The 15,356-nt window shown below is 42.3% G+C and overlaps 1 protein-coding gene across 2 annotated transcripts in view; it reads left to right on the top strand.

The window, feature by feature from the left end:
• The window catches only part of LRRC8D (leucine rich repeat containing 8 VRAC subunit D), an 87,928-nt gene extending 72,806 nt beyond the window's left edge, over nt 1-15,122 (top strand). For both annotated transcript variants that reach the window (XM_077824501.1, XM_077824500.1), the window contains one exon: nt 7,458-15,122. In XM_077824501.1, the coding sequence (XP_077680627.1) occupies nt 7,460-10,033 (2,574 nt within the window). In that variant the 5' untranslated portion in view covers nt 7,458-7,459 and the 3' untranslated portion in view covers nt 10,034-15,122. The remainder of the gene's footprint in view (nt 1-7,457) is intronic.
• The last annotated feature ends 234 nt before the right edge of the window (nt 15,123-15,356 follow it).

Here is a 15,356-nt window from a genome sequence, read left to right as displayed (position 1 = left end):
AATACAGGAGGGCGCAGTGCACATCAGAGAAGCTTTGAAAACCAGTTTCATGACTGGCCAGGCTATGGTGTGAAAGTTCTGTTTGTTTCTCCTTGATGAAAACCCCCACTCCTTGGTTCACTCTACTTCCCTGTAGGCTAACCACCCTTCCCTCCCCTCCCCCTTTGATCACTGCTTGCAGAGGCAATAAAGTCATTGTTGCTTCAAATTCATGCATTCTTTATTAATTCATCACACAAATAGGGGGGATAACTGCCAAGGTAGCCCGGGAGGGGTGGTGGAGGAGGGAAGGACAAGGCCACACTGCACTTTAAAACTTATTGAATGCCAGCTTTCTGTTGCTTGGGCAGTCCTCTGGGGTGGAGTGGTTGGGTGCCCGGAGGCCCCCCACTGCGTTCTTGGGAGTATGGGTGAGGAGGCTATGGAACTTGGGGAGGAGGGCGGTTGGTTACACAGGAGCTGTAGCGGCGGTCTGTGCTCATGCTGCCTTTCCTGCATCTCAACCATAGCCGGAGCATATCCGTTTGATCCTCCAGTAGCCTCAGCATTGACTCCTGCCTTCTGTCAGCAAGCTGATGCCACTTATCATCTTCAGCCAGCCACTTATTATCTTCCACCAGCCACCTGTCCTCGCGTTCATATTGTGCTTTCCTGGACTCTAACGTTGTCTGCCTCCACGCATTCTGCTGGGCTCTTTCAGTGTGGGAGGGCTGCATGAGCTCAGAGAACATTTCATCGCGACTGCTTTTTTTTCACCTTCTGATCTTCGCTAGCCTCTGGGAATGAGATGATAGTGTGAGCATTGAAACATTTGCAGCTGCGGGAGGAAAAAAAAAGGGAGAGTAGTAGTTAAAAAGACACATTTTATAGAACAATGGGTACACTCTTTCAGGGTGAACCTTGCTGTTAACATTACATAGCACATGTGCATTCGGTACAAGGTCGCATTTTGCCTCTTATATTGAGGGCCTGCCAGTTTGGTGTGAGAGATCACACATGCAGGGCGGGCGGGCAAAAGAATTCGGCTTGCAGGCAGCCATGATAAGCCACAATCTTTTGGCGTCTTTAACCTTCATAACATGTGGGAATGGTTTCAAACAGCAGCGCCCTCATTTCCCATACCAAACAGCCATTGGGTTGGCCATTTAAAATGGGTTGGCAATTTAAAAGGAGGGGCTGTGGTTTTCAGGTTAACATGCAGCACAAACCCAACTAAACCTCACCACCCAATTCTCTGGGATGATCGCTTCACCCCTTCCCCCACTGCGTGGCTAACAGCGGGGAAGATTTCTGTTCAGTCACAGGCAAACAGCCCAGCAGGAACGGCCACCTCTGAATGTCCCCTTAATAAAATTACCCTATTTCAACCAGGTGACCATGAATGATATCACTGTCCTGAGGATAACACAGAGAGATAAAGAACGGATGTTGCTTGAATGCCAGCAAACACTGGGACCATGCGCTACCATGCTTTGTCATGCAATGATACCAGACTACGTGCTACTGGCCTGGCATGGTAAAGTGTCCTACCATGGAGGACGAAATAAGGCTGCCCTCTCCAGAAACCTTTTGCAAAGGCTTTGGGAGTACATCCAGGAGAGCTTTATGGAGATGTCCCTGGAGGATTTCCGCTCCATCCCCAGACGTGTTAACAGACTTTTCCAGTAGCTGTACTGGCCGCAAATCAATCATTAAACATGCTTGCTTTTAAACATGCCTGCTTTTGTATTATATTTACAAAGGTACACTCACCAGAGGTCCCTTCTCCACCTGGCGGGTCTGGGAGCCCGCCTTGGGTGGGTTCGGGGGGTACTGGCTCCAGATCCAGGCTGAGAAACAGTTCCTGGCTCTCAGGGAAAACGGTTTCTCCGCTTACTTGCTGTGCGCTATCTTCAACCTCCTCCTCATCTTCCTCATCCCCAAAATGCACAGTCCATTGATGGAGTCAAAGCACAGGGGTGGGGTAGTGGTGGCTGCACCCCTTAGAATGGCATGCAGCTCATCATAGAAGTGGCAACGTCTGGGGCTCTGACCCCGAGCGGCCATTTGCCTCTCTGGTTTTTTGGTAGGCTTTCCTGAGCTCCTTAAGTTTCACGCAGCACTGCTGTGGGTCCCTGTTATAGCCTCTGTCCTTCATGCCCTTGGAGATTTTTTTTCAAATGTTTGGGCATTTCATCTTTTGGAACGGAGTTCTGATAGCACATATGCATCTCCCCATACAGCGATCAGATCCCGTACCTCCTGTTTGGTCCATGCTGGAGCTCTTTTGCAATTCTGGGACTCCATGATGGTCACCTCTGCTGATGAGATCTGCACTCACCTGCAGCTTGCCACACTGGCCAAACAGGAAATGAGATTCAAAAGTTTGCGGGCCTTTTCCTGTCTACTTGGCCAGTGCATCTGAGTTGAGAGCATGGCCAGAGCGGTCACAATGGAGCACTCTGGGTTAGCTCCCAGAGGCCAATACCGTCAAATTGCAACCACACTACCCCAAATTTGGCCTGGCAAGGTCAATTTCAGCGCTACTCCCCTCATCGGGGGAGGAGTACAGAAATCGACTTTAAGAGCCCTTTAAGTCGAAGTAAATGGCTTCATTGTGTGGACGGGTGCAGGGTTAAATCGATCTAATGCTGCTAATTTGACCTAAACTCATAGTGTAGGCCAGGGCTAAGATAAAATTCTATCATCTTGACTATTTAGATTGGCCAAGTCAATGAGTATTTTGTTGGAAGGTTTAGGTAAGGAGAGGAGGTTATTCATCAAAATACAAAGATTTCCTGTAGATAGCTTTCTTGTATATTCCAGTTATGTATGTAGCATTAAGCTGTCATGTTGTAATAGCAATAATTGAAATGACTAGTTTTACATCAAAACTGAACTTAACCACACACGCTTAAAGTAAGTGTCTGCCCTCTAAACTCTGTGCTAGGGATTGAAAATCACTGAAAAACATCTTCGGGAACCAGGACTTTCTAGTTCAGTCCTGGACTATGGTGTCAAAAAAGCAGTGCTTCGACTGGGAGACTGGAGGCCTGTTTACCATTCAGTGTCTGATGAACCACAAGGGCTAGAAGTAGATGGTTTATTTAACCACAAGAAATCTGGTTCTTGGCTTTCCAATGAAATGGTATGTGTTCTCCAATGTTCTAAGATGCCAACCTACAGAATAGGCTGCCCTGGATCTTTGCACAGAACACCCATTGACTTCAACAGGAAGCCTACTATAGCCAAAGTGTTGTTTATGCCCCTGGTTTTCTAACTCCAGGCCTCAGATCCAAATTTATACTATAGTTTGTCCCCCAATGCAGAATGAGTCTGATATTCCTACTTTAGATTAACATCAAACCTAATCCCTATCCCCAAAATGAAGATGAAAAATGGTTGTGAAAGAAATTGCTTTCCAGCTTATGAAAGGGTATTCACAAACTATAGAACAAAAACATGTTAAAACTGTGCAAGTACTTAAAGCTGGCCTTTTTAGTAAAATAATCATAAAAACAGTGGGTTGTATTTGGCAAACTTACTGTCCTGACTTCAATTTAAGTTTCAAATCCTCCAAATCTGCAATAGATGGAATGTAAAAAATTAGCATTGAAGTATGAGTTCAACTTTTATGGTTTTGGTTCAGTGAAACTGAAAGAGGAGAGTGAAGACTTGTTGTGGAATATATCAACTTCACTTGCGGCTTGTCAGAATGTGACTTATGAACTGTGTGGGTTTTTTATTTTGTTTTTGTTTTTAACTCAGGGTGCCTTTCAGGTGTATATTTTAGAGGTGGGGAAAGGAGAGCTGGTTTTCAGTTCATAGACGCAACGATACTGGTAGAAACTGTCTGCCTCTCTTTTTATGACATTCTGAATTTTAGATTGTAAAATAACATCATTTTCCATGTTTCATAACTGCTAATCTCTGTTGAAACAGCAGCTCTTCTTTCAGATTAGCAGCCGTGTTAGTGTGTATTCGCAAGAAGAAAAGGAGTACTTGTGGCACCTTAGAGACCAACAAATTTATTTGAGCATAAGATTCCGTGAGCTACAGCTCACTTCATCGGATGCATTCAGTGGAAAATACAGTGGGGAGATTTATGTACATAGAGAACATGAAACAATGGGTGTTACCATACACACTGTAACCAGAGTCGTCACTTAAGGTGAGCTATTACCAGCATGAGAGCCGGGGGAGGAGGACCTTTTGTAGTGATAATCAAGGTGGGCCATTTCCAGCAGTTGACAAGAACGTCTGAGGAACAGTGGGGGGTGGGATAAACATGGGGAAATAGTTTTACTTTGTGTAATGACCCATCCACTCCCAGTCTCTATTCAAGCCTAAGTTAATTGTATCCAGTTTGCAAATTAATTCCAATTCAGCAGTCTCTCCTTGGAGTCTGTTTTTGAAGTTTTGTTGTTGAAGTATTGCCACTTTTAGCAGTTCTTCTGTGGGTTTCAGTAACTTGAAAGAAAAGAGAGCTGTTCAGAGAGCTGAATGCTGTTCTTGTGTAAAGCTCTTGTTACATCACACTGGCTGCAGCCTACAGTAAGAGGATTACAGCAACTATCAAGTTGACTGAAATTTTTGAAATAATTTTGTGCATAGGACAAAGTCTATAATTATTTAAAAAAAAAACAAACAACTTGAACTCTTGTGCTCTGTCTCTGTTTTACTCATTTCTCCCCCAGCTCCCTGGATGACTCTTAACTTGCTGATGGTGGCCAGTTTTCCGTGTTATACAAATGTTCTCGTGGCATCCTTTCTACACTGTGAAATTAAGCCCTTGGTGGCAGTGGTTTTAGGAATAGGTTCCCCTAACCTGAAAATGGCTTCTGCTAGTATAGACTGAATGAAACCATTTTCAGCATAGTTAGCCTGTGTCACAAAAGGAAGGTTTTGAGAAAAATGCTGCTATTGTACTACCCCAGTAGCAGTAGTACAATGGTGGGAATGGTAGAATAGACTGGCAGCTAGTTCTCTGCCTTCTGCATTGGCTGACCACGCTCAGTGTAGGTCTAGCTGACAATGGGCAAAGCACCAGTAGCTGTTGGTGGCCTGTCTTTGCTAGCTGTCTCACCACTGCTACCGTTCATGGTGGAGAAATTTTATAAAAATTCTAGTGTAGACCAGACCTTGCAGAAAGTATCTGAGACCATCAGAAGCCTCATTTCAAAGCCCCTTTGAAAGATCTGTACAGGAAAAAACATTATTAATATTCTTTTCCTTTCCCGTGCTGGGTGGGATGGCCATTGTGCCACCTGTGACCTCAGCCGTGAGGGATGGGGAGGATCATTATATGTTTACCTATCTATATAAATTACAAATGACTAACATACAGTGCCTGGTTCTGGTCCCATTGAAGTCAGTAGGAGTTTTGTCATTGACTTCAGCTGGAGCAGTAGTGGGCCTTTCCAGCCTGGGGATGTATTCTCTTTACTGTGGAGGCTGTTTGCTTTGGGATTCCCCCAAAGCATTCATGGGTGCAGGAATCCTTGGTAAAATGGCTCCAGTGGAGCCACGTTGAGTGGATGGTGTCAGTGAAGGCCAGCATCAGTCTGGAGGTACTGGGTCGCTAAGCAGATGACTAGATCCACCAGGTTTGTGGGTGGCCCCCACACCTTGTTTTGACAGAAAGAGGGAAGGAGAAAGGAACATGCTGTCCTCATCCCCTCGTACAGATCCTCATGGAAGACTGCCTCCCACAAAGCTGCTTCCTGAGAGTTTCCCCACAGGAGGTGATGATGTGGGCCCTGGCTTTCGTGTTCTGGCTACAGTGTAGGTAGTTGTAGCAGCATGATGCCTCTGACTCTTCCATTCTGGGCCCCTATTTTCAGGTGCCTATAACTTTCTGACTAAAATTTGGCTTTGGCTGAAATGTCACCTGCTCATTCTCAGCCTAAAGGTGAACTCTTTTTGTAAGAAGTTGGCCAAATGGAATGTGGCCAGTTTGAGTTCTGCACACTGATGTGAGCAAGAGGCAACTATTAATTACACTATTTGGCTTGCAAATATTCAGTGTCTTAAAATACAGTCCTGCTATAAACTCCGTCCAAGCTTACTTGACAAGTATGAAGAAATATGGATTAGAAATAACCAAGTGATCACATGCTGTGCATGTACACTTGTGACTGTACCCCCTAAGTAACAAACAGCAAACTGAGGTGTACTTCTGCATAGATCTGAACTGCCACACTGTTAAAATAATTAACCCAGCTGGTCCATCCTAGGCCTGTCTGCTTTGGATTCTCCTAGTATCCTGACTGGCCATTCTCACCATTAGCTACTCCTACGATGTTAAACTGACTATGTGATACAGATTTCCCTTCCTCTCCTCTTCCCCCCCCCCCCACCCCGCCGCTTGTGTGGGTCTATGTGATGCATGTGACACATGCACTACACAATTACAGTAGAAATTACAAATTTTAGTCATGAATAAAACAGTTAAACCACATCCTGGTTGCAAGGGAAGTTTATTCTTTGCACAGATAAGTTCAACCCTCCAGACTGCATAATAATAAAAGGAAACAGCCTATTTGATGGGCAGTAAACTATGCTACAACAAGGACTGGGTGGGAATCCAAATCAGATTTACAGTTCCAGGTAGCAATGGATAAAATTTAATTGGAAAAATAAGTCTTGCAACTAGTTTGCTATCTAAACTGATTTCCAGATAATTGTCTTTTTTTTAATTTTCATTAACTGAGAAATATCCATTTTCCAGACTATTTTAAATAGTTTGAATATCTTGCTATAAAATAAATAAAAATATTGAAAGCAGCTCTTTTAGTGTAGTATTTTTATATAATAGTTGAAACATTAACATTGCTAAGACATGAGTGGTGGTACCTAAGGAAAAGGATCGGATAGCAAAGGAATGAAATTTATTGATTTTTTTTTTTTTTAGCTTATTTGAATGAATTGGAAATGAGAGGTTTTGTCATATTGTTATAAGAGAGTGCAGAATGTTTTGCAAAACGTTTTCTATTTTTTATTATTTAAAATATTTTTAATTAACACTAATATAGTGCATATTCAAAGTACACAGTCCAATCACTTTTACAGAAACTGATTTTCACAAGGTATATTCTATTTGCTAGTCACGTTTTTAAAATATATCAATGACAGCTCTTAACAGTCCAGATAGTTATATCATACAGTGCAAACCTTTCGCTCTTGTAATATTAAGTGGTGGCTCTCTCTAAGTATAATTTGACAGTAAGTAAAGAGAGAGATTTTGTTGTTGTTTTTATTATTCTAGAGACACCGTACACCCTTGAAAGGATCCTGCCTGGCTTGCTTCCATTTTATGGGGTGGTGGACAATAGCGTACAATTCAACAAAATACAAAGAGCAGTGGAAAACTTTTTCAGATTCTACATATCTTGTGATGTTATGCTGTTCAACAGAAAAAAAATTATACCAGTCTGTCAACAACAAATGATAGTAACGTATGTTTTGTTTTGTTTCAGGAATGTTTACCCTTGCAGAAGTTGCATCACTTAATGACATTCAGCCAACTTATCGCATCCTGAAACCATGGTGGGATGTATTTATGGATTATCTTGCTGTTGTTATGCTAATGGTTGCCATCTTTGCTGGAACCATGCAGCTGACCAAAGATCAGGTGGTCTGCTTGCCAGTATTGCAGTCTGCTGTAAATTCAAAAGCACAACCCAGCATATCAGGGAATGCTGATGTTACACCAGGATTTGAAACAACCACTGATCAAGATAAAGGAATGGCAATGAGAACAGTTTCCTTTGAAAGTGCACCTACCATAACACCAGACATACCACTAAGCAGAACGACCTATTCTCAGTTGCAATCTACTGTATCAAATCAGGAGCCGAAGAATGAGAAACAGGATTCTTCAGGCCGAAAAACCAATTTGGATTATCAGCAATATATATTTATTAACCAGATGTGCTATCATTTGGCTCTTCCTTGGTATTCAAAGTATTTTCCCTATCTTGCTCTCATACATACTATTATTTTAATGGTCAGTAGCAATTTTTGGTTTAAATATCCCAAAACATGCTCAAAAATTGAACATTTTGTGTCTATATTAGGAAAGTGTTTTGAATCCCCTTGGACTACAAAAGCATTATCTGAAACAGCATGTGAGGACTCTGAGGAGAACAAACAGAGACTAACGGGTGCCCAATCCCTGCCAAAGCACGTTTCCACTAGCAGTGATGAAGGAAGTCCAAGTGCTAGTACGCCCATGATAACCAAGACTGGCTTCAAGTTTTCAGCTGAAAAGCCAGTTATTGAGGTTCCCAGCATGACTATTTTAGATAAAAAAGATGGAGAACAAGCCAAAGCCCTGTTTGAAAAAGTTCGAAAATTCCGGGCCCATGTGGAGGACAGTGACTTGATTTATAAACTCTATGTTGTCCAGACAGTCATCAAGACAGTCAAGTTCATATTTATTCTTTGCTACACAGCTAACTTTGTAAACGAGATTAGTTTTGAGCACAACTGCAAGCCAAAAGTGGAGCATTTGACTGGCTATAAGGAATTTGAGTGTACACACAATATGGCTTACATGTTGAAAAAGCTGCTTATCAGCTACATTTCTCTCATTTGTGTGTATGGTTTTGTCTGTCTGTACACACTCTTCTGGTTGTTTAGAATACCCTTAAAAGAATATTCCTTTGAGAAGGTCAGAGAAGAGAGCAGCTTCAGTGATATTCCTGATGTCAAAAACGATTTTGCATTTCTTTTGCACATGGTAGATCAGTATGACCAGTTGTACTCCAAGAGATTTGGTGTCTTCTTGTCAGAGGTAAGTGAAAACAAGCTGCGTGAAATTAGTTTAAACCACGAGTGGACATTTGAAAAACTTCGGCAGCATGTCTCCCGCAATGCACAGGATAAGCAAGAGCTGCATCTCTTCATGCTATCAGGGGTCCCTGATGCAGTGTTTGATCTGACAGACCTGGATGTGCTGAAACTTGAGCTGATTCCTGAAGCAAAAATCCCAGCTAAAATCTCCCAGATGACCAACCTTCAAGAGCTTCATCTCTGTCACTGCCCTGCAAAGGTTGAGCAGACTGCTTTCAGCTTCCTCCGTGACAACTTGAGATGCCTTCACGTGAAATTCACAGATGTTGCAGAAATTCCTGCTTGGGTGTATTTGCTCAAAAATCTCCGTGAGTTATACTTGATAGGCAACTTGAATTCTGAAAACAATAAGATGATAGGGCTTGAATCTCTCAGAGAGTTAAGACACCTTAAAATTCTCCATGTGAAGAGCAATTTGACCAAAGTCCCCACCAATATCACAGATGTGGCACCGCATCTAACAAAACTAGTAATTCACAATGATGGCACCAAGCTTGTGGTACTGAATAGCCTTAAGAAAATGATGAATGTAGCTGAGTTAGAACTACAGAACTGTGAACTGGAGAGAATTCCACATGCCATTTTCAGTCTGTCTAATTTACAGGATCTGGATTTAAAATCAAATAGCATACGCACAATTGAAGAAGTCATCAGCTTCCAGCACTTAAAAAGACTTACTTGCTTAAAGTTGTGGCACAATAAAATAGTCAACATTCCTTCCTCCATTACCCATGTAAAGAACTTGGAGTCACTTTATCTCTCCAATAACAAACTCGAATCCTTGCCAGTTGCAGTGTTCAGTTTACAGAAACTCAGATGCTTAGATGTAAGCTACAACTCAATTGCAGCAATTCCAATGGAAATTGGATTGCTTCAAAATCTGCAGCATTTGCATATCACAGGAAACAAAGTGGATATTTTGCCAAAACAGTTGTTTAAATGTGTGAAATTAAGGACTTTGAGTCTGGGGCAAAACTGTATTACCTCGATCCCAGATAAAATTGGTCAGCTCGTGCAGCTAACTCACCTGGAACTGAAGGGAAACTGCTTAGATCGGCTACCAGCTATGCTAGGACAATGTCGGCTTCTCAGGAAAAGCGGGCTTGTTGTGGAAGATCACCTCTTTGACACTTTGCCTTCAGAAGTTAAAGAAGTATTGAATCAAGACACAAGCATCACCTTTGCTAATGGAATTTAAAAACAGGTGTAATCCTCAAGCAACTGACTTCCAAGCAGCAAATGCTAATGTACAAGTTATTACAAGATCATGAATTTTAGAAATACTGGAATCTTTATAAGAAAGAACTATTAGCAGGATGATAGGTGATGTAACTGAGTGTTCAGTGTTTGTAGCATTTTAAATGATCATTTCCAATTTTTTTGAAAGAAAAAACCCTTAATCTCAATTCTTTTTCTTTTAAATTGTTTGTAACTTGGATGCTGCCGCTTTTGAATGTTTACAAATTGCTTGCCTGCTTAAAGTAAATGATGGATTAAATTGATGACCTTTTTCTTACTATATAAGTTATTCTTTAATGTCTGGACTTTATTTCCCCCTCCCCCCCAATAATGCACAAAAGTAAGTGGTTTCTACTACAGTATTATCCTAAAAGCACTTGCAATGCACATTGGTGTGTAATGTAGTGTTAATTCTCATACATTTTTAAGGAAACTAATCTTTGTAGCTGCTGCCTCACTAACTGAGGACATATGTCTGCATTTGATGTTGTGAACTGCTGCAAAACTTCCAATTGTTTTACAAAGGGGTATGTGATTTGCTTGTGGGACCAAAGCTCTCCACATCCCTCACCAACAAGGCCTGATTTTTTGGATGGGATTCCCATCATAATCCACCAGTACTAGAGCCCTCGTCCTTTGCACACAGTGCAATTTCTGCTAAGCAGTGAAGGCCTTTCCCCATTTCAGAACTGATTTGTGTTGCCCCACTATGCTCCCAGATACTGCTAACTGGAGTGGTGATAGATGGTCAAATGTAGATCTCTACAACTAAACTGTTGGATTGGCCCTAGGACAGGTACTGAACTTCATCATTTTGAATTGTTTTGCAAGGTGATGGTGGAAGGTCTTTAGATAAAGATACAGTGGTTTTACTACTGCTGCTTTACTCCTCTGCAGAGCCTTCCATCCAGAAATCTCACCATGCTCTAGAAGTACTAATGAATGTTTTGTCTTACAACACCTGCGCAAAGGAGGTGGGAATCAGCCCTATTTCTCGATTGTGGAATGTGAGACACAAAGAGGCTATGACTTGCCCAGGTGCACACAGGAGGCCTGACAGTCTGTGCTTTTAACCGCAAGATAATCCTTCCTCCAAACAAATCCAATTTTGGGGTCATTTAAGCATTGAAAATGTTAGCACAGGAATCTATAAACACTTGCCAGATGAGGCATGAAATAAATTGAGAAAAAGCAGCCAGCAGAGTGTATTGTTTTTCAATTGACTTAGCATTGCCTGAATCACTACAGAAGTAAATGCAGAAGTGTAAACTGTTAATCTGCAAAATCACCTGCTGCAAAGCTTGTCCACTTAAGTGCCATCTACATGGAAATAATTACTGTGCTGGGAGATCTGATTACAAGTTAGACTCCTGTAATGGCTAAAACAGTTCTCTACTGGAGAGCGGTTGGGTACTGAACTGTGCTACAGCCTTACTAAAATCCAAGGGCCTGATTCTCCTCATGCACCAGTGCTGCTGTGGTGGAACTCCACTGACTTCTGTAGAGCTACTCCCGATTCATGTCACTGTAAATAAGGGCATGTCTGCATTTGAAACTTGCTTCCGGTTTTGTGTATCTGTGTTAAGTGATCTGCAACAAGTGTTGCATGAGCAGTTCAGACGCATGACATTATTACCTCGTGATTAAGGTAGGTTTTGCCTTATATCAGTTCTACCATAGAGCACAGCAATGTTTTGAAACAAGCATTCAGCATTCTGGTCAGGCATCCCATGGTGCATTGCTCTGCTTCTGTGCTCAGTGCTTTCTGGGAGGGTTTGCATTATGGGACTGTGACATTTTGAGGATCGCTCAGGCCAGTAAGGTGCTCTGTCAGTGCCCATCTTGGAACTTCGGGTGCCATAATGCTGTGCTGCTATGGCTCAGAACCCTGGCACCAGTAGCCCACCCCCAAGCATAAAGGTCTCAACCTGGCCTGTACCAGCCTCGTTGTCACTTGCAGGCTGGTGTCACCTGATGGCCCTTGTCACCTGATGGCCCTTCCAAACCTAAGAGTTCCCAAATCCGTCCACCCTGAGTTCTTGTCTACCAGACACTCAGACTTCCCCCTCTGGTTCATCACTCCAAAGGTATGAAACCTGACCCCCAACACCAGCTTATTTGGGCACACACACTCCACACAGTTAGTACACCAGAGACTGCCTTGGGGTAAAAATAAAGAAGTTTATTTAATAGAAAAATCACTGATTCAAAGATGAAATAATAAGGAAAAGCAAACACCAGTTACAGAGAAAATAAACATAAAGACACAACTTCAAGCTTTGCACTTCTATATTATATACATTTCCTTTTCTAACACAAGTTACCTAGTGCCATTGAACAATTTCCCAGCATGACCACCTCCATACAGGGGATCCAGCATTGACAGGCAGCCACTATCTCCTCCCAACCTTCAAGACTGTTCCTCCAGTTCTGGATCAAGAGCTCAGTTTCAAGCCTCCTTTTCAAAAAGACTTTTTTCCTTTTTTTCCTCCTGGCATGGTGACCATGGTTATGTGGGTGGGGAAATTCTAGCCGGGGTGTCTGTGTTCTCCCATTAACTTTGCGGCCCATCATTTGTCTTTTTCTGGGTTGAACAATGCTAAGTATTTGGGGCTAATCTCATTGGGTCAGGAAGCAGCCCTTTCTTGCTTGGCTGACCACTGCCCTGCTGTGAGATGGAGGTAAAGCTTTAAGAACCCAGTTCTCTATATACATAAATTCATAACCACTATGTCTATACATATCTTGTGATGACCATCAAGCTCAGAACATTACAAGCTTCCATAAAAGACCTTACTCAACATATTTTTATACATAATAACATTATATACAGCCAGTTGATTCAATTATTTATTCTTTGGGGTCATATCCCTGGGGGTATCTGTACCCTGATCGTCATGGGGATACCTACGGAAAGGCATTAGAATTCTGAGGCTTGGTTCAAACTATGTATTTGCCATGATTCCTCTCCTTTCACCCCATCATACATTGGGCTTTGCAAGCCAATGCCTTCTTTAAAGCTCTGTGAGGCAGCATGAAGCACTGGTGAGCTCTGCAATCATGGTAATGACTATAAACAGGCCACTACAGGTCTGTGTACAGTTGTGCAATGACCTCACAACCAGGCAGTAAGGCACCAAGGGATGAGGCTCACATTGAGCAGACACTTCTCCTAGACCTTTACATGGAATGCTTCGTTCAGTGGACTGCTGCTTTTTCTGGGCTTGACCAACAGGCATGGACCGATGGGACAGGACAGTGCTACAGGCTTGGGATGACCAGTAGTGGCAGCAGAACTTAAGGAGGAAAATGCCACTTTCCTAAAAACCTGAGCAGAGCTCACCCTGGAGCAGCAGACCTCCTACATGAGAGCTTCCCTCAGCATAGCAAAGCACGTGGCCATCAATCACCTTCTGGAAGTTCACCACTGCCAGTTGCAAGTAGTCCATATTCCCACTGCTCCAGCTTACAGTTAAAAACCCCCATAACTTGGTTCTATAGAACTAGACCATTGCCTTGACCTTGAGGGCTAATTCTTTCAGCCAACTGAGCCTTGTCACTCAGCTTCCTCTGAAACACTCAAATTTTTTCTTTAGTGAGGAGGTGATTTCAATCCTGACCTTTACTTAGCATAGCAGCAGTTCTTAATTCAAGGAGAACCTTTTCAGAAGGGGAGGAAAAGGTAGTCTTCCTCATCATACATGAAGTGGTTAGTTTTCCCCATTATTTTCCCTTTTCTAATCTGACTATGTCCTGTTTAAAGCCTTGAAGCCATCCCTCTTCCAAAATAAGACTTCAAAAGGCACATACTTTTTTTTTTTTTTTTTAGGAGAAAATATTACAAACCCTCTCCCTGTCTGTTCTATTACGCAGTCAAATCCCCAGTTTCAGGAATTCCAACCCTAGAGAATGTTTTGGTGTTTCTAAAAATAAACAGGTGTGGAGAGTTCTTTACTAGGGTAGGGTAGACTTGAACATGGCCTCTTGCTGTACAATTGTAAATGAGGCTGTGTAGTCCTCTAAGGATTAGGTGGGGGGAAAACTAGCGTATACAGGAATACTTTTTGATGATAACTTTCCCATTGCCATATACAAATTTTTGTCACTGGGAGCCCCTTTCATTTGGCTAGAGGAATTATTTTCTTCGTCAAATCCTGTGCATTCCAGAGGGAGATTCTCTAGGATATGTTTGCCTTTTATAGAGTTTGGCAGTCAATTCACCAGGTCTTCTAAAATGAGCATCTTAATGCTATAAAATTAAGACAGTGCTCATCACCTAAAGGATTTACAAAATTCTTTAAAGATCTATAAATGTAACTTGTCTGGAATTTTTACTCTGTTTCCAACTTCTTTGCTGGACATGCAAACATCCCACTACAAATGTAACAGGTTGCCTAGAGAGAGGTCAGTTCAAGCAGAGGTCATGCTCTTTACAAACTAGTTGACTGTCTCCCTTGCAGTAAAGCCAGAGGTTCAGGATGTATACTTCCAAACCACTACTCCACCTAAGTTTCCCCCTGCCCAAATTGCTCTGCCACTCCTTTGGAGCGGTGGGCTCTTCAGGGGGAAAAGGGACAATATCCAGAGCTAGTGTAGGTCTGTCATCACCATACAGCGTAGGGTAGCTTAGAATTCCTCCTTACCTGTAAAGGGTTAAGAAGCTCAAATAACCTGGTTGGCACATGACCAAAAGGACCAATGGGGAAAGAAGATACTTTCCAATCTTGGGGGTGGAGAAGGCTTTGTTTTGTGTGTTCTCTTGGGAAGCAGAGAAGCATCGGGTCAGAAAACTCCTTCTCCTATAAACCATCCTAAAAGTCTCTCATATTACAAAAATTGTACATAAAAGCCAGGCAAGGCGTGTTCGATTATCTTTTGTTCTGCTTGTGAATTTTTACTTTGCTGGAGGGAGGTTTATTCCTGTTTTTTGTAACTTTGAAACTAAGCCTAGAGGAAGTTCTGTTGTGTTTTTGAATCTTTTGTTACCCTGTAAAGTTATTTTCCATCCTGATTTTACAAAGGTGATTTTTATCTTTTTTAAAAATAAAATCCTTCTTTTAAGAACCTGACTGATTTCTCTATTGTCCTGAGACCCAGGGGTTTGGGTCTGTGATCACTTTGTAAACAATTGGTTAGGATATTATTCTCAAGCCTCCTCAGGAAGGGGGGTGTAAGGGCTTGGGGTGATATTTTGGGGGAATAGGAACTCCAAGTGGTCCTGATTCTTTGTTAAATCACTTGGTGGTGGCAGCGTACCGTCCAAGGGCAAATAATTTGTGCCT

Source organism: Eretmochelys imbricata, chromosome 8, assembly GCF_965152235.1.
Source record: "Eretmochelys imbricata isolate rEreImb1 chromosome 8, rEreImb1.hap1, whole genome shotgun sequence".
Taxonomy (NCBI): domain Eukaryota; kingdom Metazoa; phylum Chordata; order Testudines; family Cheloniidae; genus Eretmochelys; species Eretmochelys imbricata.
The sequence above is the reverse complement of the archived record's forward strand: the minus strand, read 5'-3'. Positions and strand labels throughout refer to the sequence as shown.